The sequence below is a fragment of the Anastrepha obliqua genome, chromosome 2 (genome assembly GCF_027943255.1).
Source record: "Anastrepha obliqua isolate idAnaObli1 chromosome 2, idAnaObli1_1.0, whole genome shotgun sequence".
Lineage (NCBI taxonomy): Eukaryota > Metazoa > Arthropoda > Insecta > Diptera > Tephritidae > Anastrepha > Anastrepha obliqua.
The window spans coordinates 71,432,718-71,457,032 of NC_072893.1; the positions used below are offsets into that span (position 1 = coordinate 71,432,718).

A 24,315-nucleotide genomic window follows, 5' to 3' on the forward strand; every position below is an offset into this window, starting at 1 on the left:
TATTTTTAAAACTAGTTAAGCTACATTTAATAAAATTTAATGACCTTCAACTTGAAAAAAAATAAATGAATTCCATACACTAAAAAAAAGTTATTTGAGTTTCTTAATGTAGCAAAATTCATCAGCCAGCCTGTAGTAACAAAGTTATTCAGAAACAAAATTGGATGATTAATTTTGCGCCACCTTATGCAAAGTACGTTAAATAACTTAAGCACAGGAGCTTATTTGACAAGTTTTGTCAACTTATTTGTTTCTTATTTAATTTTAATGATTTTTTAATTAAAATTTAGTTCAATCTCCTGCAAAACCCAAGTCTCAAACTTTAAGCAAATGTGGAAAAAAATTCAAAACAATTTCATCAAAATGTCAACCTTTTTAATCAGACTTTTTAGAAAATTGCGAGTCATGATTCAATAACACAAAGTTTGCTCAGTAAGTAGCTTTCTCAATCCCCTTCGACAAATTGGCTTCCTTAGAATGGCACTTGGTTGCTAACTCTAGAAATTTTGAGGAAAAGTGGACGAAAAGTAAAATTTGTAGGAAAAATATTTCGTCTTCAAAGGGGTACTTATGAGCAAGAACTTCCTGGGTATGTCCAGAACCAATACGACATGGAACACATCCTTACATACCGCTTAAATCTGGATATCAATGAGCATTTTTTTGTGGCAATGCGCGCGAAGGATGTGCATTTTGACAATCTTAGCCCGATGTCTTTCAAATATAGGTTGCGAAAGTACTTACTAGGCAGCTTTAAAAAAACACAAATTACCAACAACAGTGTATGTTACATGTTACCACGCGGTACCAAGAATACTAATAAGACCGATTGTGACTTTTTCCTGTTGCCCAAGCTCAAGTTGCCGCTCCGTGGAAAACATTTTGAGACAATTGAAGTCATAAAAGAGAATTCGAAGAACACACTCGAGCTTGACTTGTTTACAGTAGCACAGAAAACAAACAATGTGACATATCACGCTGAAATTTGCCATGTAAGCTTATAACAGTCCTACCAAAAAACAAAAAAATTATTTTTGCCATATGTCATCCGCGGACCGTTTTATTGATAACGTCTCGTTCATATTCGAGCAGAAGATATATGCACATAAATGTTTGAATTGGTGATTTGTTGAGAGTTTTTTGAAAGAACCATGAATTTTGTTTTTCGGGTGTTAATAGTTAGGCCGTATTGCAGACTTTTTCCGCTGACTTCTTTAAGGAGATATTGCAGGTCATTAATTTTGTCAGCCAATTTTGTGCTGTCATCGGCAAATCGTATGTTATTTATTGTTTCGCCGTTGACATTTATTCCTTAGTTGACTGAAGCCACAGCTCCTTTAAATATATATTCCAAGTATAAATTGAAGAGCACTGGTGATAAAACACATCCTTGGCGAACTCCTCTTTTGATTAAGACATCACTCGTCACATCATTTTGCAGTCTCTCGTTCGCAGTTTGACCCCAATACAAGTTGTAAATGTACCTTATTTTTTTTTTATTAATGTCCATTTGCCTTAAAATGTCAAATAGTTTTGTGTGTAGAAAAGCCTTTTCATAGTCAATAAAGTATATAAAAATATCTTTCTGGGCGTCTTTACAGTTTTGTACTAGGACTAAACTAAAGGGAAACATTTTTGTGCGACCTCAGAACTGCGAATTATTCAAAGACAGCATATTTCAAGAAAAATGTAATCCATTAGAGAATCCGCTTGGAAAAGTTTCAAAAATGTCTAGCCAATAACAAACCAAGTACTTACAAAGATCTGAGAATATCACTCAAAATTCACTTTCTATTCTCCCACCTGAACCCCTGCCCCGAGAAACTAGGATGCATTACAGACAAACATAGAGAAAAACTCCATCAGAATAGTAGCAGCATGGAAAAATGATTTCAAGACAAATACTCGAGAGTCATAATTTTTAATTTTAAAACACATATTTTCAAGTTGTAGTTTGAGTAAAGCTTCCGACTTTTTTTAAAATATAAAAGGTTTCTGTTACGAAAAAAATATGGTGGGTACAAATTTTTTGTATATCTTTTCCGAACTTAGGCAGTCAAATTAAAGAAAAAAAACAAAAAGTGCTTGTGACAAAGTAAAACTTAATTTGGGTTTGTTTTTGTGTGTAATTAGTGCAATTACTTTCCCTCTCTTTTCCGAACACTTAGGACAAACAAATACTGGTAACCATTTAGGACAAACCTTTCTACGTTGCGCCAATCATTTTGGAAAATCCGACGTGAGCTTTTTTTGAGTGACTGTCAAATTAAGCGTAACTGTAAACAACACAAATACTACTCATATGAGAAGTCTTCTGATTGCGATTATCATTCAAATTGTCAAAATTTACGATCTGAGATATTTTCACTGGTACAGCTTTCTATGCATATCTTAAAACTTAAGTAGCAACCCTCGTACACTTCTCTTAATAGCAAATCTCCTTGAATTACAAATTTTGTTAAGAAATTATTTTAAATTCTCAAAACATTCATTTATCACTGTCCTTGGTTAATTAAAAACTTCGATAACTTTCAACAAAGTTGAGTAAGAAATAATAGAAAAACAAAAACAAATTAAAATAACTACGGACGATATTATCAACCTGTAAATTACCTTACGTATCAGCTGATACAGCCCGTACACACAAAAACCACTTAGCTATTACAACTTTTAAAATGATAATGTTTGGCTGTGGCTGATGGTGGCTGCAACAGCTGCCACTAATTAGCTAACGGCTCAATGAACTGCAACAGCACTTGGCAAATATGGCCTGAAAAATCAATTAAGCATGTGGGTGAGTATATATAAGTGTGTGTGTGTGTTTGTGTGCGCGTGCATGTGTGTGTGTGTGTGTGTGTAGCTATTGAATGAAATGAAAATGGTGACTTGTGTTTGTTAAGCGACCACAAATTGTTCGAACTATCATCGAGCATATTTCAAATAAAAAGGCAGAAGCAAAAAATTCAAAATAGTAAATTTCAATGTGCATACGCTTGGTTGCATACAACGCTGGTAGAAATTTGTCGAAAATTTAATTAATCCAAACCTAAAGCAGTTAATTGTTGTTGTCGCTTGCCAAGTGTGGCAGCTGTACCAGCAAAAGCAGAGCATAGTAGCGGAAAAATAAATGAACAGTTAACAGGCCCATTGTCGACAGAAATCAGAGTGTGGACACGCGATAATCAAATGAACTGAAATTAAGAATATATAAAAATAAATTATATTACGCGTGAATTTGCCGTTACGGGTTCGCCGATGTGCCAAGTGGTGTCGCCATTGGCCACTGTAGCGGCTTGTCTGTCATTGCCATTGTCAGTGTCAGTGCCGTTGCGACGTAGCACGCCAGATCTGTATGTGCTTCTATAGATACATATTTGCATATGTATGTGTTTAATCAGTCTGCCAACCATGCCACAGTACGTCACCAACAGTTGGCTTACTAACCACTGTGACCTAACTTAGCCAATGACGTCACATAAACCGCCAGCACCGCCACAACCTCACAGCTGCCTATCGCCGACGACATTGCACAATTTTTATTTGCTGTCTTCTGCATTTGTAATCATCTGCAAATGTTCAGCGTCGATGGCGTTAATGAACGTTTTTCCCCTCGTTCTGAAAATCTGGTTTTTGCCAATTATTCGCGCCTTCGAACTGTTGGTCTGGCATTATTTTCATGTGTTCGCTTGTCTACAAAGCAAAGGTGGCATGGCATTGGTATTCACTTCCTACAAATTTATAGAAAGCAAAAGTTTTGTGAGGGTTCCTGTGGTAAATCAGGTAAGATCTGTCAAGTTCAAGAGCGTTAAGAGAGTTGCATGTGGGGAAGATTAAAAAAAAATTAAATAAAAAAAAGAAGATGAAATAAAAGGGCAGAATGTGGCATGATATGCATTGCAATGAAATGAAATGAGATTCAATTAAATATTTCTGCCCAGGGCGCAGGAAAGTTTGTCAATAAATGCCCAACACTATTTTAGGCGGAGAAGAACAAATAGGTATATCGATATAAAAATATATATAAAAGTAAATAATTGTCGCGTACACTTATAATAAGTGTACGGCCGAACTTCTCCACTTATTTACGGGGTGATGTTGTTCCACAAATGGAGGGACCTACAGTTTTACGCCGCCTCAAAACGGCAGAAGGATTTTTTTTTATGAGGAACTTCTTCCTTTTGCGAAATTTGTTTATATGGAGTAAATGCGCAAAACCGTTAGTTGAAAAAATTATAAAAAATCAACGGGAGTTTTTAGCAACGTCAAACTTGCACTTTATTAGAATAAAATTTAATAAACTACAATATAAAACCGCATACCAAAAATTTTGTGGAATTTTTTCTAAATTTTGCATTGAATTTGAACATTGGACTGATACTGTTGTTGCTAGACAATGAGCTATTTAGATTTCGATTTATTGGAAGTTTGCACTTCGACCTCGTGGTCTTTTGTGGCCTGGCAATGAGCTGAACTTTTGCACAAAAATAATGAACCCTCAAAAAAAAAAAGAAAAAATAACTCAAAATTGGCCAGAATGTTGATGTGGTATCATTCTTTCGAGGGAGCACTAGGACTAACTGACAAGTTTTGACAATTTATTGGTTGTTTCTTATTTAATTTTGATAATTTGTTTGTGAAAAAATAGTTCAATCTTTAACAACTACAAATATAAAAATTAAAAAAAAAATTTTAACCAATCCTTACACTTTTAACAAGAATTTTTACAAAAATTTCGAGTATGAGATTTTATTGCTTTTCAATTGGCTCCGAAATTCCGTTGATTTTTACCCATATATTTTTTGCTGGTCGTTTTGTGCATTTTCTTCACGTACCGACAGTTTTTTATATGGAAGAATACAACGAACACTGTCGTTTAAAAAATTGTCAAAAATCAACGTGATTTTCGAGCCCCTTGAAATCTGCAATATCAAATCAAAATTCCATGAGAAAAATTACATAAGAAACAAATAAAGTGTCCGAATTTGTATTACAATTTTCTGAACAAAAACTGAGTTAGAGAAATCTTTCTTCTGCAAAAACAAAAATACTTTTTTTAAAGTAGTTGGTTTAGCTCACAGCCTTTCTAGTGGTCTTTTTTGAATGAAATTACAGCCTGATATCCAGAATTTATTATAGAAAAATATAAGATTTACACGTCAACAACGAGATCTATCGTTTAAGCCATCACAAATACGAGGAAATCTATACTTTACTTGGACCATGATCACTGATTAAATGGAAACATACAAAACTAAGTACGAAACAATAATTGTTTTTAGCTGCACTTTACTATGCATTTGAGTAAATGTTGTTAGCTATTGCAGAAAAATTAAATTGAAAGGACGATGTCTCAAATTCGTCTGGAATGCGTTGGGCATGTCTGGGTTAAGGAAAGAGGAAGCATAGGAACTAGACACTTAGCGACATAAGTAGCAGAAAACAAGCAATCTCAGCCTTTTACAATTCCTACCCGGAGAGTCTATGTGCGACTTACAAAACTTAACTTACTTAACATTGTTCGAAAACAAAATGTCTATGCCCTGGTGTATTTCGTGTAGGCTGGTAACGTCCGTGATTCGCCAAGTAAGCTTTTTCGCACAACATTTCATTGAAAAATTAAGCCTCGTCGCTAAAGTTGTTTGTTTTATATTACTTTTTGTGGAATGCTCCACAACTAATGCTGGATACAATCAAGTAGTACAGGTCGTTTGCTAAGATCGTTCACCTTTAGTTTTGGGTTCACCTTTAATAATGGGTCAGTTAGATTTTATGAGGATGCTGATATAAGTCCAGACACAAACTTCGCTCAGTTGAAAGCAGGAATAGATTAAGTTCTTGTGAAGGACTAGTCCTAATACTCACACTCAGAACGATGATATTTTCAGCAGCCACTCAGCAGTATTTTGAAAACATACGGGTGTTGACTGCACAATTCACAACAAAAATGGCAGGTTTTGCTCCAGCAACGTGGTTGTTGTTACCTAACAAATTTTGAGCGTCTGAACCATAAAATATTTTTAAACAGCCTTTATAGCATTTAGGCCCGCTAAGTATATTTTTAAGATTAGAATAATTTTTGCTGCAACAACAAATACGAGGAGAAATGTCTCAACTTTCAATTTTCAATAAACTCACACGTTTTCTAATACTGCATACTAATACATCCTTATTTTACTACTTGACTGACAACTGGCTTTCAGTTTTCCCTTTCAAGTCAGTCTCAATTTTGCTAATTATTGCTGTGTTCTTGAAATTGAATGCAACCTACGTAATAGCTTTAAATTTTAATGATTTTTGACATGCAATGAGTGTCAGAAATTGAAAGGCAAAATTGCTTGTGCGGCGTCACACACTTTTAGAGAATACTGTTACAGCCAGTTGTTGGATGGATACGCATACAGATGTATATTCGGATCGCCCCGCTGACGTAAGCACGATTATTTTGAAGAGGAATTTTTTCGTTTACTGTCATTCGTCGCCATCAAAGCATTTAGGTTATTTTTAAGTGACTGATGCTGGCCCTATCATAAGCTCATCCTCTCATTTGTAGCTTGCGTAAGACGTTGTTCCACAAATGGAGGGACCTGCAGTTTTAAGCCGTCTCCGAACGACAATTGGTTCTTTATGAGGAGATATTTCATGGCGGAAATACACCCGGAGGTTCGCCATTGCCTGCCGAGGGGCGACCGCTATTACAAAAAACTTTCTTCATTTTGGTGTTTCATGCATGACCCTATTCGACCAAACATTTAGATGACATTGTGTTACTTGAGTTTAGCTTGCTACCTACTTCCAGCAACAACAAACCCATTACTAACTATTTTTCTATTTATGTTCTTGTTATTGTTGTAATTGTTTATTATTATAGTTTATCTTCATTTTTAATTCACTTTTTTTGGTTAATTTAAAATTTTATTTAATAAAAATTTGCTTTTTTGACAACTGCCCACAAACGAAATTGAACAAAATTCCATCGTCATACACCTTACCACCGATTGCACGGTTCTGCCACAAAACGCACAGGCATCGAAGAAGAAGTCCAGAGCACAAAATTCGTCGAGCGATTCGGATATATCGTCCTCGGAGTCGCGTGGCTCTTCGCCCGATCGCAGCACACCCGATCGTCGTAAGTTGAAACTGAAGAACTCCTTCACCAAATTGCTAGCCACCCTTGAGCGACGATCATCGAGCAATTCCAACGACGAGTACGATGATGATGACGGCAATGACAATGACGATATGGAGAATGATGATGATGATGAGATTGAAGTTAAAGCAACCCAAGAAGTATTGAACAAAGTAGTCGAAGTGAGCGAAGTAATCGAAGTGAAGATCGAAGATGACATCGATGATATTTGGGCAAATAAATCACCCGAATACCAACCAGCTACGCCCACATACATTAAAAGTCAATTTGGCAAAGATTTAGCTATCATTAAAGAGAAGCAAAATGCGTCAAAGAGGGCTTTCGAAGACGTGCCTCTACCTGATCTCCCTACACGACCCGTCGCACCGGTAAAATTAACTGAAAACAAATCTAATGCCACTAGCACCTTTTCAGGAGACATAGGTCCCAATACAATTAAATCTAGCAGTAGTAGTAGTAGTAGTAGTAGTACTAGCTTAAGCAGTGAGCTTGAATGTGAACGCACTTTTGACGATGCCAAAGACGATGATGATGACGGTAGTAAGACATTGCGTGAGACGGTAACTGCAACGAACATGAACTTGCACCATCTGGCGTTAGCAAAATCAAAAGCACAAAATTCAAAATCAATAAGAACGCAACCTGCTGAAATATTGGCAAAAAATCAGTGTTTTAAATCGGCCTCAATTTCCTCAAGCTTAAACAATTCCCAAACTCAGGAAGCAATCGCGGCGAATTATGATTTGACAAGCAGATATAACCCTTATAATGATAATCAAAATGTATATAATGAAATTGGAAATTCTGATTCATTGTATGAACTTCAGTTTAGTCGATCAGCAGTTGGTGGTTCCAAGGTGTTGATGAATTGTCATCCCTGCAATGCGGACGAATATGATGGTCTGGAGTTTGAGTCGCGTTTCGAGTCGGGTAATCTGGCGAAGGCGGTGATGATTACACAAACCTATTATGAGCTATATTTACGTTCGGATTTGTATACGAGCCGATCGAAACAATGGTTCTATTTTCGTGTGCGTCGAACTAGGAAGAATGTCATTTACAGGTGAGTGAAATAACTAAAAGTTAATTGAATTTACGTATTCAGCACAGAATCAACTTTTCCATTTATGACACTCAGTTAAAATAAAATAAATAAATAATTGTCGCTTACACTTCTGTTAGGTCCGGTTAGGTTTGGCCGAGCACCTTCTCCTATTTGTGGTGTGCTTCTTGATGTTATTCCACAAATGGAGGGGTCTACAGTTTTAAGGCGACTCAGAACGGCAAATGATTTTTTACGAGGAGCTTTTTCATGGCAGAAATACACTGGGAGGTTTGCCATTGCTTGCCGAGTGGCGATATTTCATTTTGCTATTTCAGGCACGGAGATTCGAATGTACGCACTCCCGAATGGTGGTCAAGCACTAACCCACCCAGCGGCACTCAATTGTGTGGGAAAAAACACTAAGCAATAAGGAGTATTTTTCCACGCAAGTGAAGAAATAAAAGAATCTGATGAGTTACAGCAAAGACACTTAAGTCTTAGTCTGCCGGATGTAGGACAAGTGAAGAGTAGATGCTGAGATGTTCCCTTCCTCTTCATCCTCCAAACAATCACGTCACCATAAATAAAACTCGAAGTAAGGTTTACTCCCACCGAATGGACATCTCTCGGGAAGAAGCCCACAATTCAAAAGAAAAGCCACCAAATGAACCTCCCTTTTGCTTTCTGCACCACAATTAAATAGATAAGAATCATAATGATAGTTAGATTTGTAGGTGTTGTAAAATTTTTTTGAGAAGCATTCAGTCATATGCGCATACATATGTACAGTAGGTTCTGTTTTTATGCGGTAGATACGTTCCGCAAGAAACAGCATAAAAAAAAAACAGCATAAAAAAAGCTACTAGTTCTATAGTAAAACTATGGATACGTTTCAAAAGTGCTAAAACCGCATAAATCTGAAATAATGTAATAAAATCGCATAAAAAAGGGTACTAGTCCCATATTATAACTATAGATACGTTCCATAGACCGCATGAATCTGAAATAATTAAATAAAATCGCATAAACAAAATATTGTATTTTTGAAAATTATATCTTTATTTAAGAAACGTCAGAATCGAAAAATAAATTTAAGCGAGAAATAGAATCAGACAATGCCCACATGTTGCGCGTTCGTTTAGGATTTGGCGTAAAATCACTTTCGTCACTTGAGGAAATCTACACGTCTGATCTAGATAGTTCTGCAGGCGGTTCCATACTTGTAGGGTTAGCATTTCTGATGTAATCTGTGATGAGTTTTTGCTTAGCTGGTTTAGAATCTTGTTTATATGTACAATTCCCGATAGGTCGACATGCATTTTGTAATTTAAAAAAAAACCGCACTATTTCAAAACCGCATAAAAAAAAGCCGCATAAAAACAGAACCTACTGTACATTAAGGTGTCTCACCAAAAAAAAATTATGTTTTTTTTTCGGAATTTTAAAACGTATTATAATATTAAGGGTTTTCCAATAACAAGTGTTACAGATGAATGGATTGTGCTATCGAGATACGAGTATGATTAACGATTTTTTATGGCCGGAATTGGATGGTATTGATCTGGACAACGTTTATTTTCAACAAGACGGCGCTACGTGCCACAAGCAACGAAACCATTTATCTTTTATGGGAAAAGTTTCCGGACCGTCTTATCTCTCTAAGAGGTGATCACAATTGGCCACCGATATCTTGTGATTTAACACCTTGTGACTTTTTTCTTTGTGGCCACGTGAAAGAGAAGGTCTACGCCAGCAGCCCAGAGTTGATTCAAGACCTCAAAGATGGAATTCGTGAGGCTATCGAGGACATAGGGCAGCCACTTTGCAATTCGGTTATGGGAAATTTCATGAAAAGAATATTGTCCAGTAACCGTGGTCGTGGTGGTCATTTGCCTGATGTTATTTTCCACTATTAACGGCATACCTTTTTATAATGAAATTAACATCCGATCATTGATATTAAAAAATAGCATTTTTCTTTCAATATCAAAATAACACATTTTTTTTAAACGCTTTATTTTAAGGCAGACTACCGCCAAAAGATTTCGGCAAAGTATTATATTAAGATTTACGCGAGTTGAACCGATTTGAAAACAAAAACCCAAAAATCGAGTTTTTTATAAATAAAAATTGTTAAAAAAAAAAACAAAATTCAAAAAATCACCTCAGATATTAGAAGAGCTTAAGCTTAAAAGGTCTATAAAAAATTTTGAAAAATTTTATCAACGAAAACAAAATAATGATATCCTCTTCTAATTCACTCCAGCTCATGTACTTCTTAATATTTTCTCGAAATATTTTGGGAGCAGAATTCTGTTTTGCTCATTTCACACATATTCACACACTCATTCAATCAGTCATTGTTCAGATGGCAACAAAGTAACATGAGACGAGGCTGTGTTGATTTTTTTTGCCATCTCAGTTTTCTATAAACAAACCGCTGTCGAGACCCCTTTACGTCAGACAATCAGCTGATTCTTTCAAAATCGCTGAGAGCCGATTAACGGTCTGAACATGGCCACATCTTTGCAATTTTTTCAGTTCTTCATCGGTGCTGCAAATATCCTTACAAGTTTTTAGTAGATAAAATAAAAGTCATCACTTTTGAGCCAACTGCATGAGTGCTGGTATTAGCAATAAATTTTCAATCATTACCCACATTTCCTTCAATCGAACCTTCACAAATACATACATGCATACACATTAATAAAAGAGACATACACAAACACAGCGCACACTAAGCATAAATATTCTTCAATTTCCCAATGGTCAACGCTGACTAATTTACGAAATTTCTTTTTTATTTCATTTCCGCTTTCAAATTGCTTGGCCCCTGCTAATGCTGCTCATCGACAACGGCAATGCTGCAACATGCATCTGATGGCTTTCACACATATGGATGCTGTGCAACTGTGCTGCATATAAACTGCTGACCCGGCACACCACACCTACAACGCCATCATATCTGAAAAGATTTTCCATCGTGAACTTGGTCAAGTCCGATAGTCTGTACAACGATGGCATGCGTCCGCTCATGTATTCGACCATCGACGCCAAACAGATACGTGAAGGCTGGAAGCGTTGTGGCACAAATATCGCCTACTATCGCAACGATGATGAGTGAGTTTATTATCAGGGGCAACCTTGACAAGAATGTACATACGTTTTCACATGTAAATAGCTAAGTACATACGAGTATGTGCATATGTATGTATGTTTGCACATATGTACGTAAATAGCTGCTTGCAAATGAAAATTCCAATTATAGCCCATTTTTCATGGCACACCCGCGTTGTAATCTCTTTTCGTTTGCTCTTCTTCCTGCCCGCATCAACGCTTTATTTTAAATTTTCTCTCCTTTCTCCCCCATCTCCCCTCTCCTCGTCCTTTTGCTTGCCGTACTGACTTGCAGCACACCATCTGAGGAGGAGGAGGAGAATTGCTCCTATACGTTAACATTTAATATTGAATTTCAACACGACAACGATACGGTGTACTTCGCACACAGTTATCCGTACACGTACAGTGACTTGCAGGTGAGTATCTCACACACATACGAGTACTATAAGTACCTGTATACATATTTACGTAAATTTGTATGAATGCACAAACGTACCCACAACTACCATTGTGTGGCCACTCACAAATATCATTGGCCACTTCACCCGTTGTGATGCCATCGAGTGCGGTCATCTGGTGTGTGTGGGTGTATTAATTAATAAAGATCATAATCATCATTGTAATGCTCGATTTTCACATGACATTGTACACTCCTTGCAGGATTATCTGATGAATATACAAAAGGATCCTGTAAAATCGAAATTTTGTAAATTAAGACTTTTGTGTCGCTCGCTTGCGGGCAACAATGTGTATTATTTAACGGTAACCGCGCCGGTTCCGGATGAAGAAGCAATGCGGGTGAGTAAAGAAACTTTTGTGGCTTAACTTATTGTTCAGTAAGTAAGAGCTCTTTGGTTGGAGCTCGTGAATAGAAAGCGGGGCAATCGCATTTATTACGATTATTGCGCCTAGGGAAAAAGAAAGTTAAAAAGGGAATGCACACATTTTTACGAAAAGGAAAGTTAATTTTTTGTTTTAATTTTTTAGCATATTTGCTTTTCCATTGGCACTGTTCTTACATTTGTAGCGCTTTCGTCATTTATTATTTAGAATTTGGGAGCCTCAGAAGATAATGAAATTAAAGTAGTAAGAAAAATTATGATAAGCAGAACAAATTTATAATGTAATATTAGACGAAACAGTCTTTCATAAAATAGGCCTGATATACATATACACATACAGGGTTTGATTGAAAAGTAATGAGCCTTATTTTTTAAGCAGTTTTATTAAACCTTTTGGCTTATACAACTAATATTCTTCAGAATAGGACCCTTGAGCGTCAATACACCGCTGGTAGCGGTCCTTCCACTGCAGGAAACATTTTTTAAACTCATCCGCCGGAATCGCGTTCAATTCGGCTGTCACAGTTTTTTGGATCGCCTCGATGGAGTCGAAACGCCTCCCCTTCAGCTTTCTTTTCAGGCGCGGGAACAAGAAGTCCGGAAGGGACAGGTCTGGGCTGTAGGGAGGGTGGGTGTGCGCCGGCGCATTGTCGTGATGAAGGGTCCAATTGTTGACGAGGTCGGGCCGAACCCGGGCGACGCGGTTTTTCAGCGGAAGGAGCACTTCTTTGTACAATGCCGTGTTTACAGTGCTTCCTGGAGGTACAAACTGTTTAGCTTTACGCAAAATTTGATCGAGTAACGTTGCTCCAACGATCGCTGCATTTTCGCCACTCGCCACTCGCCACTTCGCAAAATCCTAACACACTTTTAAAACAGCTTTTACGCGCGGAGCGATATTGATTGCACCGCTATTGCCAGCGAACTGGGACCGGTTTCTAGTGGAAGGGGAAGGTGCAACGATCATTTTCCCCCACCAGCCGATTCCGTTGATCGCTTGGCAGACGCTCCGCGCGGGAAGGCTCATTACTTTTCAATCAAATCCTGTATGGTCATTAAAATAGGTACTTTTAATTGTTACTCAAATAGGTACTTTTAATAGGTAACCCAAGAGGGATCCTTTTAACTCAGCGAAGGTCATTGCAACTGAAATGAACAACGTAGTATCAGCGAGAAATGTACGGCGTAGATTGTACAACATGAACGAGGCAGAATAGCACGTAAAGTTCCTCTGTTGAAAAAATCAACTTCAAGAGAGAAGAAAAGTTTTGCTCAAGGACACAAGTCATGGTGTGGACCAGAGGGTATGAAGAAATGGTATAACTTTGGAGCGATGAAACAAAGAGTTCTCACCGGGATTCATAAACAAAATTCAAGCACGGTAACGGCAACTTAATGATTTGGGGACTTCTCTTGGTATAGAGTAGGGCCTGTTCACCTCATAACCAAAACGTGGACAAATTTATTAACAAGGGCATACTTCAAGAAGTTATGCCACCATTTGTTGCGGAGAATATGTCTCTTAGATGGCTTTTTATGCAAGATAATAACCCACAACACCCCTCAATGTTAGTACGTGAATGGTTTTTACAAAATAGTGTTAGAGTTATGGATTGGTCAAGCCCAAGCCCCCGACCTAAACCCCATTGAAAACCTTTGGGAAGATTTAAAAAAGCGAATAGGGAAGGGAACATTCAAAAATAGGAAGGATTTATGGCAAAAGAATAAAGAACTATGGTATTCCACTCCCACAAAAACCTGTCGTAGGATTATCAACTTTATGCCAAATTGAATACAAAAAGTCATTGACAATCAGCATTCTTAATAAAATCACTATGTTCTTTTTGTATCGTATCTATTTCGTACCTATTTTAATGACCACATGAATGCTATTAATTTAAAACACTTTTTGTGTGAAAAACGAAATTGAGTGCGCGGATGCATTCCTAATATTGACTATGTTATACGGAGAAGCTACTTTCGACCAAAGCAACGTTTATCGGTGGTACAAAATGTTCTCAGAAGGCCGAAAAGAAGTGAACGGCGAAAAGCGTGCCGGACGCCCGAGCACTTCAACAACACACACACAACGAAAAAATTGATGAAGTGAAGAAAATGATATTGGCCAATCGTCATATCACCTTTAGAGAAGTTGCTGAGGACCTATGCATATTGATTGGCTCATACTATTCGATTGTTTTCAATGATTTGGGCATGAGACGGGTCGCCGTAAAATTCGTACCAAAACTGCTCAATTTGGACCTAAAGCAGCAACGCATGAACATTGCTAATGAGATGTTGGACTCGTTTCGCGACGACCCAAATTTGCTCTAGAGGGTCGTAACTGGTGACGAATCGTGGGTTTATGGTTATGACGTGGAAACCAAAGCTCAATCATCTCAATGGAAACTGCCGCACGCACCAAGACCGAAAAAAGCGCGCCAAGTTCGGTCGTATGTAAAAGTTTTGCTTACCGTTTTCTTCGATTGCAGGGGTGTTGTGCATCATAAGTTCTTGCCACAGGGTAAAACGGTCAATAAGGAATATTACCTGCAAGTTATGCGCAATTTGCGTGAAGCAATCCGCCAGAAACGCCCGGATTTGTGGAAGAACAAAAATTGGCTCTTGCATCACAATAACGCCCCTGCTCACACATAGTTGCTTGTGCGCGACTTTTTGGCCAAAAACAACACACTAATGATGCCACAGCCACCGCATTCCCCAGATCTGCCCCCCTGTGACTTTTTCTTGTTCCCGAAACTGTAGAGGCCCATGAAAAGACGACGCTGCACTACGATTGACGAGATAAACACGGCATCGGAGGAGGAGCTGAACAAGATAAAAAAAATTGGTTTTTTGAAATGCTTCGAAGATTGGAAAAAACGTTGGCACAAAACGTTGGATTACTTTGAAGGGGAAAACATAGATATTAATGAATAAATAAATAATTTTTGAAAAAACACAAAATTCGCGATACTTTTTGAACACACCTCGTATGTGTATATATATATAATTCGCGCTTACATCGTTTATTGTGTATTTGGCCGAATTCCGAGGATCTACAGTTTTATAGTTTTATGCCTCCTTCGACCGGCAAATGGTTTTTTTATGAGGACCCTTTTTGCGTTTACTGATTTTCATTACCATTTTCAAATAATTATATTTTGGTAGGGCCACAAATCAGAATTAACAAATATACCCCTGAATTCACAGATCGTATCTAAAAAAGTTTACATACACAAATGTTAAAGACAAATTTAATAAACATAAAACTACGATTTTTTTTATTCGGATAAAATGTGATAAAAATCAACGAAAATTTTCAGGGACTTCAAACTTCGACTTTATTATACTAATCTTTAATGGGCTTTTAAATTACGTATCCAAATTTTTTTTTTCAAAACTCTGATAAAAAATTTTGATGAAAATATGTCGAATTTTTATAAATCTCTCTGAGAGGTCGATTCAAACGCATTAACTTAGATCGGTAACGATCACCAGTGATGATTTCAGATGGTTTAAGAGGTTCACAATAGATGACAACATAACCTTTGAAGCTGAATATTTGTTTTCATCGTTGATGGACCTGGTTTCCCTGGCAAGTTTCAACATTTTCGACGATTAGAATAGATCCATTTTTCGATATCCCTCTCCTTCAATTGATGTGGTACCCAGTTACTTGCTTTCTGGACCATTCCCATCGCGTGCAAACGTTTACCGTTGATCTGTCAACATGCAATTATTTAGACATATTATCAAGGATTCGGCATGCGTCTTCATACAATAATTTGATGTAGTTGAATATCTTCTAATTTTTTCGTTGCCCCTTCGCGATCTTTATCACTCACGTCGAAATTGCCACTTTGGAATCGTCGAAACCACTCTTTACAAGTTACATTTGATATAGTGTGGTTACCGTAAATATTGATCAATATACGACACGTTTCAGCTGCACTATTCTTTAAAAGGTAAACCGTGACATCCCGCCACAAATTTTTTTTTTTTCGACGTCAGATAAAAAAGGACATTTACGCTTCAAAAGAATGTAAACTACTGCGATCGAAACCTCACAAATACACCTTCAAATCACCAGTATATTAATAGAGCGAACACAAAAATAGTATCTGCAACGACAGCTCTTTAACGAGGACGGAAACTTATTCCCATACCCAATGCTTTGTGGAGACCATCATAACTTGGTATGAGTTCATCTAAAATCAACCAGAACAGAAATGTTCTTTAACTTAATAATAAATCTAGTACTTAGTCGTAGGCTTTCTTCTCTAGAAACCTTCAACGAAATTTCTAAGAAAGATTTATAATTTATTGTAAAAAAATCGAAGTTTTGAACGAATACCAAGATACTTAGCTCGAATACTAGCTTTTTTTGCTTTCAATAAGCTGCATAAATTCCACTCAATCCATTGAGTGGTTCTCGAATTACAGTAGTTACCAAAAAAATGCATTCAAAGCTTTTATTTTGGTCATCGACGGTCGAGAGTCCTTCACTAATTTTCGGAGATCACGAACTCTATTGATTTAATTAACTCAAAATTAACTATTAGTTTTAAAAAATTATAATACAATTCCATCATAATGAAACGCAAATTCATTTTTTTAACTATAATACATATAGAATTCATAAGATTTGGAAAAGGATACCTTGAAAGAGAAATGTTTTAGTGTAGCGATCGCCGCAAACTTTCGCCTTAATGGATTTCGTAGTAAAATTGGATAAATAAATAAAAAATTTCCTACTCGCACTTTATGCAGAATTTCATCAAAAATATTGGTCGACTATGTGATATAAAAATTAAATTCAGAATTCCATCGCACACCATAAACTTATAGATATATAAGCAGTGGAAAATCATACATACATTCACATATTGGTATGAAAAATATCAAACTTTTATTACAAGCATGCCATAAATACTTAAATGCATACATAAATACATATTTTTCTCTCAATATTTTCAGCATAAAGCCGCACTGCTACTTATTTGTTGTATATTTAAGTATACTATTCAATGTATGTATTCACATGTATGTGTAGATAGTCCACTTGAAATAATAAGCCACTATAACATAATACTCAACTGATGATAGCATCACTACAACGGGATTGTAATCCCCTATTATCAAAAGTGATGATTTCCTGTCTCACGTGAGCAGCTGCTTACCAGTAGATTGAAGGCTTTCGGCTTGCTGGCATTGGAAAGTATAGACGAGTATGTACTTACATACATATGTAGTTATGCATGGGCACACTCGGGCATGAATAGTTAAACATGTGGAGAGAGCAAATATTTTGGCATGCTGTAATGAAGTTCATCAAGCCGTTAAGTCCATCTAAGTATGCGCTTATAAATAAATACGAAAAGCATTACGATGAAGTAATTACTTTAAAGCCCTTTAGTAGATTTCATATGCGGAGTGTTGTTCTGGATTTATAGGAATTTCAGTGGAAATATCTGCCAGTTAACAGCTACGCAAAAATAGATGGAGAAGAGTTAATATAGTATAATTTTTTTTTTAGCCAAGCGGCTATTAGGGCCCTAGGCTCTATTATGGTGCATTCGAAGCTGGTCAGGGAATACCTGGTCTCACTCTCGATTGCATCAGAATTCTTTGACATAAAGATAATTTGGGTACCTGGTCACAGTGACATTGCAGGAAACTGCGAATCCGAAGAGCTGGCCAGACAAGGGACCTGTGAGGTAATGTGCCCGCGAAAGGAGAGGATCGGGATCCCCTTGACAACCTGCGCTCTACTCCTGGAAGGGTGGGCTCTGCACCAACTTAGTGAGCGCTGGGCAAGTACACGAACGTGTAGGGTCGCGAAGTCCTTCTGGCCAAGTTTGGATAGGAGGCGTTCGAGGGATATCCTGGGGATGACAAAATTTCATCTCTCAAATTTTGTGGGCATCCTCACGGGGCATTGTCCGCGAGGAATACATGCCGTGAGACTCGGAATTACTTCGAGTCCTTTTTGCGTCAGCTGTATGGAGGATGAGGAATCATCTCAGCACCTGCGCCTTAGCTGCCCAGCCTTCGCGGGACTAAGATTCAAGCATCTTGGTTCTCACTTCTTTTCTGCGCCTGCTGATATAGCAGGTGTTGATAACAAAAATCTGATGAACTTCATCAGGCCTTGTTCAGCTCCTAGCGGCAAGAACGTGCTCATAAGCCAGTTGAGAATTGGTGATATGAGTGCTAGGCGAATGAAATAATAAGCACCCACCTATTTACATAGGCAAAAGGCTTCAATTTTGCGTGTATACTTTTTGTAAGATTTACAGATATAAACCAAAATCGGTTTTTACCGGTTTTTTATTTTTATTGGATTATAGAAAAAGAAGGCCATTGTAGTATCGGCGCGGGTACATCCCAGCGAAACGCCTGCCTCATGGATGATGAAAGGCCTTATGGATTTCATCACCGGCGAAACGTTGGCAGCCAAAAGACTGCGACATCGCTTCATTTTCAAGCTTATACCAATGCTCAATCCGGACGGTGTGATTGTAGGCAATACGCGCAACTCGTTGACGGGCAAGGATCTAAATCGACAATATCGCACCGTTATACGGGAAACTTATCCATCCATTTGGTATACAAAAGCCATGGTTAAAAGGTACGTCATTTTTTCTAATCAAACCACACAAAGTTTTTATCATAAGCGATTCCATGTCTTCCCATAATCCTCGAGTGTAATAAGAAATGAACTGATTTTTTTTTTATGAAAAAAAAATGTAATTTTGAGATTTATGCAAAGTTGAAAATTTTGGTTAGAGTCTTTCTAATTTTTATTTTTTAGTATAAAATATAATTTAAAAAATGTTTTTCAAAAAAAATTAAATTTTTTTTTTTTTAGTTTTTAGAAAAAAATAGTTTGTCGTGTTCGTATTTTTTCTCAAAAAATCTTCCAAACAAATAAAAAAAAATTCCAAATTAAAAAAAATATATTTTATTCTAAAAAACGAAAAGAAAATCATAAAAACGTTGAAAACAACGAAGATATTTCACTTTTTGAAAGTGCATACCAAAATTTACAAATTTCCTTACATTTCAAAATTATTAAATTTTTTTCAACATTTTCCTACTCGAGCCTATAAATAAACCAATTTTCAGAAAAGTTAGCGACAAATACTTGACTCGTATAAAAATACTTGACTCATTTGACGTGGAATCGCTCCTATGTTATAAACATGAATAAATAATAGACTTCAATTTAGTTGATTGCTTTTTTCATAAATTTCATAAATTTTTCATTTCTCACCGGCACGAAGACTGATTGATGAATACAAAGTTGTCTTGTACTGTGATATGCACGCCCACTCGCGCAAGCACAACATTTTCGTTTATGGCTGTGAGAATAAACGCAATCCCGAAAAGAAGCTCACGGAACAAGTATTTCCGTTAATGCTGCACAAGAATGTCGCTGATAAGGTGAGTAGCTACCTGGCTGACGATAAAAGCAAATTTTCTTTCTATTGCTACTCGTATAGTCTGCTGTTTAATCTACTTTTGGAGTTTTCTAGGTGGGTGATTATTTCATCTCGTCCTTAATGAAGCATAACCCAGATTTTATGTGCTACATTATATCTCATGCTGCTACCTTCTTTTTATTATTTATTTATTTTATTTTTATTTTTTACCTTGTGCTACATTTCTACACATTTCATGTTTCTAATTTTCTTTTCATGTCTGACTTTTTTACAGTTTTCTTTTGAAAGCTGTAAATTTAAGGTGCAACGCAGCAAAGAGGGTACTGGCCGCATTGTGGTTTGGATGTTGGGCATCACAAACAGTTACACAATTGAGGCATCATTTGGCGGCTCATCGTTGGGGTCACGCAAGGGTACCCACTTTAATACGGCGGTAAGTAAGACAGAGTATATAAAAATAAAGTTCAAATTTATACAAAAACATTGCCGCAACAAAGTTTCAAATTGAAATCAACGAAATTTTCGCTAAACTGATTAAGTGAAGTCTGTTTGATAAATCGCTAAATCATTAGCTCAGCTCGGAAGCAAGTCTCTCAGCCCTTTAGTATGGCAATCGCGGTTTTTAGACTTCTTCCCAAGGGAGTTTTTGTATGGGTGGCCCCATTTCATGAGAGTAGTAGTTAGATAATTTTAACTTCTGTCATCCTGTAATGTTATGGTCGTCTATATTGTAAATGTGGTTCGAGTACTGATTTTCAGCTATAGTGCAACTAGCAACTGGTGATAGCCAAAGAAAAGTCATTTTTAAGGGATTAATAAAAACAAAGATGTTCCACTGAATGTTTCGTTATTTGGAGGGCATTTTTTTTATAAAATTAATAAACTTTCAGTGAGTCATCTCCGAAGTCTCCAAAAGAAGTTATCCCATTGGTGCACTGAATAAGGCCTTTAGAGTGTGTAAAATCATTTAATAAATATAAAATAAAATAATAAAAAATTATTTATGTACAGTCGTCAAAAGAAAGTATACACAAAATATTGATCAATTTTGACTATATATTTTATAATTTCAATTATTTTTGCATACAAATAAATATAGCTCGTACAAAAACCATATAAAGCAAAGTTTCAAACTTGGAATAAAATTTGTCAAAATTCGCCAAATTTTCATCAAATTCTCAAAATTTTTACTCAGAAATTTTGGAAATATTTCGGGTTTGTAGTTTTATAGATCATTTAATTTTTGTATACCAAAGCGTAAATTTCAAGTAGATCAAAAACTACATTGATTTTTCAGAATTTTTTTTTTTGGTCGCGGTCTTGTGCCTTTTCTCCATTCAAAGCCTACTCCAAATTGTTTTACATTGAAACACACAACGCCGTCAACAGAAAAAATTGTCAAAAAGCAACGCATTAATAAATTTAAATGTAGTCAAAAAAAAAGCCAAAAAAAATGTCAACTGTTTATTGCATATCAAAAAAATTGAAAATTACTATAAGGAAAAATAAATATTTACATAATCTACATATCTACATAAAGAAAATATTCAAATCGATCGGATGATTTGTATTGTATTGTGCTCAAGTAAAAACTGCAGCGAAATTGAAAAATTTAATTTTGGAAAAATTTTAAGGTTAAAAATTTTGCTTTTAATATAGCAAATAATTTTAAAACCTTTGCAAATATACTATATGGAAATCGTTATTTCTACTACCTAAGGGTATTTATAGCTTTAAAATGCCAAAAATCAATTTTTTAAGTGTCGCACGACTTGTGCCCATTAAATATTTCGGCCCATTTCTGTTGACATTTGAGATTCGTTGACAACAGATGGCTGCCGGAACTGCGACAAAAATGACATGATTTTCGAAGCTTAAATTTTCTGCTATTATTGCATTATTTTTTTTCATATTTTACAAGTACTTGAATGTTTATCATTAAAGAATTATAATAATTTTTAAGAGTTTGTAAAAATGTGTAATGTCACAAAGTTAATGTCAATTGAGTTTAAGATTTTTGTTACTGCTAGCCGAAAGTATCAGCTATAGAGAATTATAAATCATACCCAGAATCTTTGAAACTGTTTATATTTGATTTTATATGCAGCATCAAAACATGCATCTCTTACAAGAGAAAATTACCACTCAACAGCTGAACTTTATATTGGTTATACCCACTTGTGTATTCAATGCATAAATCTACATATCAACACAAACATCCACTTACTTCAATCAAACGAAAACTTACACAGATTGTACATGCATACATGTCAACATCACCTGCATCGATGGCGCACAAGCCGTACTCACCTTGTGATGAACACTCTGAAAAGGAATAGAATTGATGAAAAGAATATCAGACAGTATATTTTAACAACTTACATAATATAAAACACAAATAGCTACAAGCAATATAATTGATACCCGAGACGCCATGACGTATGATGAATATTGAAAAAATGCCATTTGCTGTTGTTGATAGACAAGTATTGAAAACATTGAAGTTAAGCCAGAGTAATGGAATAATAAATAAAGAAGAAATGTTACTGTTGAAAACATGAATAATAAAACCAAAAAGGACAGCAGCTCACCACACTCGATGTATACTAATATGTTTGCTCTTGGTAAAAATACTAAGATTCTAAAATAAATTCATTGAAAGCGAATGAAGCGAGAATGTTACGGTTTTTTACATATAAACATATGTGTATTATATACCCATATGTTTCAATAAAAATTTTGAGAAGAAGCATGCATATACACATAAATATATACAGATGATGTCGATTGAAGTTTAAGTGAGACATAGAAAAGCTCTGCTGCCATATTGGCGCTTTGGTTTAGGTGGTTGAATGAAGGATATCAAAACCCATCGTCAACTGCTAACTACGCCCTCACGACATTTTCTTTGTTGTTCAAAAATGCTTTAGCTGACGGCAGCAACGTGCTTGATAGCGTCGTGCAAGTTATACAGCTATTGATATAAATAAAAATACTGATAGTCATAAATGTCTGGAATGTATAAGTATAAGTACATGCACAAGCTGACGTATGTGTATGTATGTATAAAAAGGACTAGACGAGCATCTGCTTATGAAGGTTTTCGGCTTATTGCGGCAGCTACAAAGAGAGTTCCATATAGCAAGTTTTTAAGCTGTAATGCCAAATACAGGGTAGCTGATGAAAGCCGCTACCAAAAAAAATTGAATAACTTTTTTCTTTTTAAGTTATCTGTTCCATTTTTATTTTAATTTGCAGATTGGTCTTTAAAATGTATTAAAATGGATAACTGGGACACGCAAACAAGAATTTGGATAGTCCGCCGATGTGACGCACTGGAGTCCGTAGTTTTGGTACAGAGAGAGTACAGGCGGATGTTTGGCGGCGATCCCCAGAGCAGATGGACCATAATGAGACTGGTGAATAATTTTGCTGAGCAAGGAACAGTCGCAAGAAGGCCTTATCATCGAAACCCACCAGTTCGGACGGAGGAAACGATCGCTGCTGTAGCTATACAAAGCAATCCAAGGGTTTCAACAAGAAGCTTATCTGCTCAACTTGGTGTCAGCCGACAGTCTTTGCAAACAATAATGCACAAAGATTTAGACTTATTTCCCTACAAAACTCAAATGGTTAACAAACTGAATGCAGCAGACTTGCCGATTCGCTTGGAATTTTGCCAGAAGATCCTGCAAATGGTGGAAGAAGACCAAAACATGTTAAACTGCCTTTTCATGTCTGATGAGGCCCATTTCGATTTAAACGGCAATGTGAACAAACAAAATTGTCGAATATGGAGTACTTCTAACCCACAGATACTCCACGAGACGGAATTGCATTCTCTTCGCGTGACAGTGTGGTGTGCGGTTTCTTCACGCTGTATTGTCGGGCCTTATTTTTTTGAAGAAAATGGTCACACCGTTACGGTTACTGGAGACCGTTATTTGAAAATGCTGAAAGAATTTTTCTATCCAGAACTACGCCGAAAGAGAATTCCTTTCAACTCTGTGTGGTTTCAACAAGATGGGGCAACGTCTCACATAGCCCAGACTGTTATGACAGAGTTGCGACGAAAATTTCCCAATAAACTGGTTTCAAGAAACTCCGAATTTCGTTGGCCCCCAGGTCGCCTGACCTTACTGCACCTGACTTTTTCTTGTGGGGTTTATGTAAACAAGAAGTTTATAAAACAAAGCCAACAAATTTGGATGAACTAAAACAATCCATTCGGGCAACAATTGCGGCTATTCCTGTCGCAACTCTCAAAGCAGCAATGAACAACTTTTTACTAAGATGCCACACTTGTATCAACCAGCATGGGTGGCATTTAAATTCAATTCTTTTTAAAACTAATATAGTTAAGCTACATTCAATAAAATTTAATGACCTTCAACTTGAAAAAAAAAAAAATAAATGAATTCCATACACTAAAAAAAAAGTTATTTGAGTTTCTTAATGTAGCAAAATTCATCAGCCACCCTGTACTAATACGAAAATACGGACACGAATACGGTTGCGAATATGAATACGAATACGAATACGAATACGAATACGAATACAAATACGAATACGAATACGAATACAAATACGAATACGAATACGAATACGTATACGAATACGAATACGAATACGAATACGAATACGAATACGAATACGAATACGAATACGAATACGAATACGAATACGAATACGAATACGAATACGAATACGAAT

The 24,315-nt window shown here is 36.4% G+C and overlaps 2 protein-coding genes across 5 annotated transcripts in view; one reads left to right on the forward strand and one right to left on the reverse strand.

Annotated features, from left to right (window-relative positions):
- Positions 1–24,315, reverse strand: part of LOC129237975 (glutamine-dependent NAD(+) synthetase) — a 241,915-nt gene that overhangs the window by 183,225 nt on the left and 34,375 nt on the right. Inside the window, exon 2 of the mRNA XM_054872985.1 lies at positions 21,913–21,927. The gene's annotated coding sequence lies outside the window, so the exon portion shown is untranslated. The remainder of the gene's footprint in view (positions 1–21,912; positions 21,928–24,315) is intronic.
- Positions 1–24,315, forward strand: part of LOC129237974 (cytosolic carboxypeptidase Nna1) — a 208,961-nt gene that overhangs the window by 150,851 nt on the left and 33,795 nt on the right. For 3 of the 4 annotated variants that reach the window (XM_054872980.1, XM_054872981.1, XM_054872983.1), the window contains exons 4-10: positions 7,024–8,210; positions 11,166–11,312; positions 11,605–11,728; positions 11,973–12,110; positions 18,508–18,788; positions 19,444–19,603; positions 19,877–20,035. In XM_054872980.1, the coding sequence (XP_054728955.1) occupies positions 7,024–8,210; positions 11,166–11,312; positions 11,605–11,728; positions 11,973–12,110; positions 18,508–18,788; positions 19,444–19,603; positions 19,877–20,035 (2,196 nt within the window). The remainder of the gene's footprint in view (positions 1–7,023; positions 8,211–11,165; positions 11,313–11,604; positions 11,729–11,972; positions 12,111–18,507; positions 18,789–19,443; positions 19,604–19,876; positions 20,036–24,315) is intronic. The other variant, XM_054872984.1, reaches the window with a different exon arrangement.